Source organism: Atta cephalotes (genome assembly GCF_000143395.1).
Source record: "Atta cephalotes unplaced genomic scaffold scaffold00011, whole genome shotgun sequence".
NCBI lineage: Eukaryota > Metazoa > Arthropoda > Insecta > Hymenoptera > Formicidae > Atta > Atta cephalotes.
In genome coordinates, this window is record NW_012130075.1 from 1,817,322 (window position 1) to 1,820,368 (window position 3,047).

At 28.3% G+C, this 3,047-nt stretch overlaps 1 protein-coding gene across 1 annotated transcript in view; it reads right to left on the reverse strand.

The window, feature by feature from the left end:
- Window positions 1-2,065, reverse strand: part of LOC105616993 (L-threonine 3-dehydrogenase, mitochondrial) — an 11,169-nt gene extending 9,104 nt beyond the window's left edge. Inside the window, exons 1-2 of the mRNA XM_012198574.1 lie at window positions 1,900-2,065; window positions 261-524 (exon numbers count right to left, since the gene is read on the reverse strand). Coding sequence (XP_012053964.1) covers window positions 261-524; window positions 1,900-2,065 — 430 coding nt within the window. The remainder of the gene's footprint in view (window positions 1-260; window positions 525-1,899) is intronic.
- Between the last annotated feature and the right edge of the window lie 982 nt (window positions 2,066-3,047).

Consider the following 3,047-nt stretch of genomic DNA (forward strand, 5'->3'; position numbering starts at 1 on the left):
AAATCGATTTTATTTTAAGATATTATAACATTCAGACATTCTTTTTATTAAATTTGTTTCAATATAATGATTGTGCGCCGAAACATTCGGACTTTCAACACAATCAGTTTGTAACGCTAATAATTGTGTCGAATGCAATCGTATCTTAAAATAAAATCGATTTAATAAAGAATATATATCGTATTATTTGAAACATCTATTTTTGACCGACTATTATTGATGTTCTCTTTGTATTGATTTATTCATATCGTTTTCCTTACCTTCAATATTAACTCTGACAGCTAGCGGTACATTTTGTTCGCCTACAGCGCTAAGTAGAGCGCTGAAATGGATGAGCCAGTCGATTCTGTAGTCCACGACTATCTTCTGTAAACCTTTGAAGTCGAGAATATCGGCGAAGATGAAAGGTCCATTCTGTAAGTTCTCCTCCGATGGCTTGATAATGTCTGACAGTATGACATTCTCATTACCGTAATTTCGACGAAGCAATTTCGCGCATTCCGTCCCTAATTGCCCGAGACCACCTGAACAAAAATCGCATACGGCGTAAGAATTTGCTCGGCGAAGAAAGCCTTTTGTCTTTCTTGATAAAATATGGATATCAACGTCATCCTTGCAATATTTTTCTATATTCAAAGGACCGCGAAAATTTCTGATAAAATATCGAATATATTATGCGAAGGCATATTGCGAGAACATGCAATTGCATTCACGTATGAAATATTTTCACGTATGAAATATCATCATATTTTAAATCTGATCCGAGTTTTTTTAAGATATGTACAATTAAATTAAAAACTTATCAAATGCGACGTGAAAGTATAATGCAGAATAAGATGAATTATATTAATAATCAATTAATGTTATCAATCTTGTTAAAAATAATTGCCGTTGTTTTTCAAATATAATGCATATTATCTTTATTGATATTATATTAACATAGCCAACATATAATATATGCCATAGCCAATTAAATTGATTAAAAAGCCTTATAGATCTTTGAGCTGAATTTTATTAATAAATATTTCGATATGTTTTCGATATATTGATTATTGAATAAATTTTTTATTTTAATGATTATTACGTTTACCTGTATATAATTCTCTCGAATTCTTATATTTTACGGGCTATTGCAATTGGAATAGTGTGATGATGCAATCGCTCCAAAAACTGATATGAAATAATTTGATGCTAACAAAATATCCTAAAAAACTGTAAAAATGTTTATTGAAAAATATCTCAGTCAAGATTCCTCTCTACATTCCATAATGGATGTTTTAACCTACATTCCATAATGGATGTTTTAACAATTCGACCAGATACTTGTCGTAATAACTAGTATATGTAAGAAATGTTTATTAAAAATATTTCACATAGTGAAATAAACAAAGTGTCATAAGATCGCATGTACACGATACAGAACTAAGTAACCCATATTAACATGTTATCCAAGATACATCTTGGGGATATTCTTAGCATGTTCACAGAACATACGGACGTCCCCTGTGCTATTAGGGATATTAAGTTGTTAACATCAATATCAGTAAATTGTTTGTCAATTAATTTGTAATACAATATTTCAATTCTGTCCAGAATTATGTTTCAACGAAAATGATTTTAGCATGCAGTTTGCAATTTGCATGCGAGAACTGGATGTGTGTGTGTGTGTGTGTGTGTGTGTGTGTATAAATTTATATTAAAATACTATGTAAACACACAAATATCTAGCTCAGACCAATAAAGCTCTTTCGTTACTTTAGATAATTGTGTATTTATGTGCAGTATTATGACATTTTATTTTTAATTGTTGAATTATGTAAAATATAACTAATAGAGAATAAGTTTTAGACAAAAGAAATATTATTTAATTACCTCATTAAATGTTATGTAATTACTCACCTGTTATTAGTATTCGTGGAGGTTTAATTGCATTTCCGATATTGATGGACTCGCTGTTATCAGATTCCTTGATTATTTTGCAAAAAGGATTGATAGTTATGTGAAAGTCTCTTCGAACATTTTTCGTAATATAATATGAAAATCGAGTAACACTTTTGCACAACATTATTCAAAAAAGCAATGCACTAATAGTTTCGAAAAGATAAAAGATCTTATCTCAGTAATATCTTTTTTATTGGTCTTCTTTATTGGTCTTTTTATTGGTCTTTTATTGGATCTAAATTTCTATTTAATTTTCTACCTAATTTTAAACGATTTTTATACAGTAAAATATATTACAGAAAGAAAAATATTCTGTTTGTTATTTAAAAATACCCATCTAACCCAAATAACTTCATTTGGGATAAAGAAGCTTCAAAGTAGAGAACTTAAGAATTCAATCTTTCCCCGTTGATGGTCGATAAACAACTGGAAGTTCGAGTAATGATTATACATTATATCACAGTTCATTTTCAAAACCTGTTAAACCACAGTTGTCTCACTATAGTCTAGTAAAGGTTTCTTCACATGGAAAAAGTTAAGCAGATAAGCAAAAGTTTGTCATATTTAGACAAACTACATCTCCAATTTGTTTCTTAAATGTTATATGTACTGAATTATTCTCTCTGCTGCACAAGATCTCAAATTGCTTTAAAAATATCCGAATAATTTCCATTATCGCATTTCTGATTTCAATTTAAAACTCCTAAATACATACCTTGCAAAAGAAATATTCACTCAAAATTTTCAATGCAAAACATCCTATATTTAGTGTAAAAAAAAAATATTTCCATAAGAATTTGTGAAAAGAATAAACCATAATGTATATACCATAAATATAATACGCACTTTTGCTCATGTTCCAATGTGAACAAGTCTTTATGAAAAGAATTTTAAACTTTATTTCTCAATCTTTTCCCATTTTATGTAAACTTGTTTAACAACATCATAAAAATTGTGTTCTTGAAATAGGCATTTATTATTGAAGTTATATTTATTTTAATCACAAAATTTTATTTATCACAATGATATTTTAAGACACTATTAATTCGATTTTATTATTCTGTCATGACTATTATATTTATATAATATTACTTATTTTTAGTTCA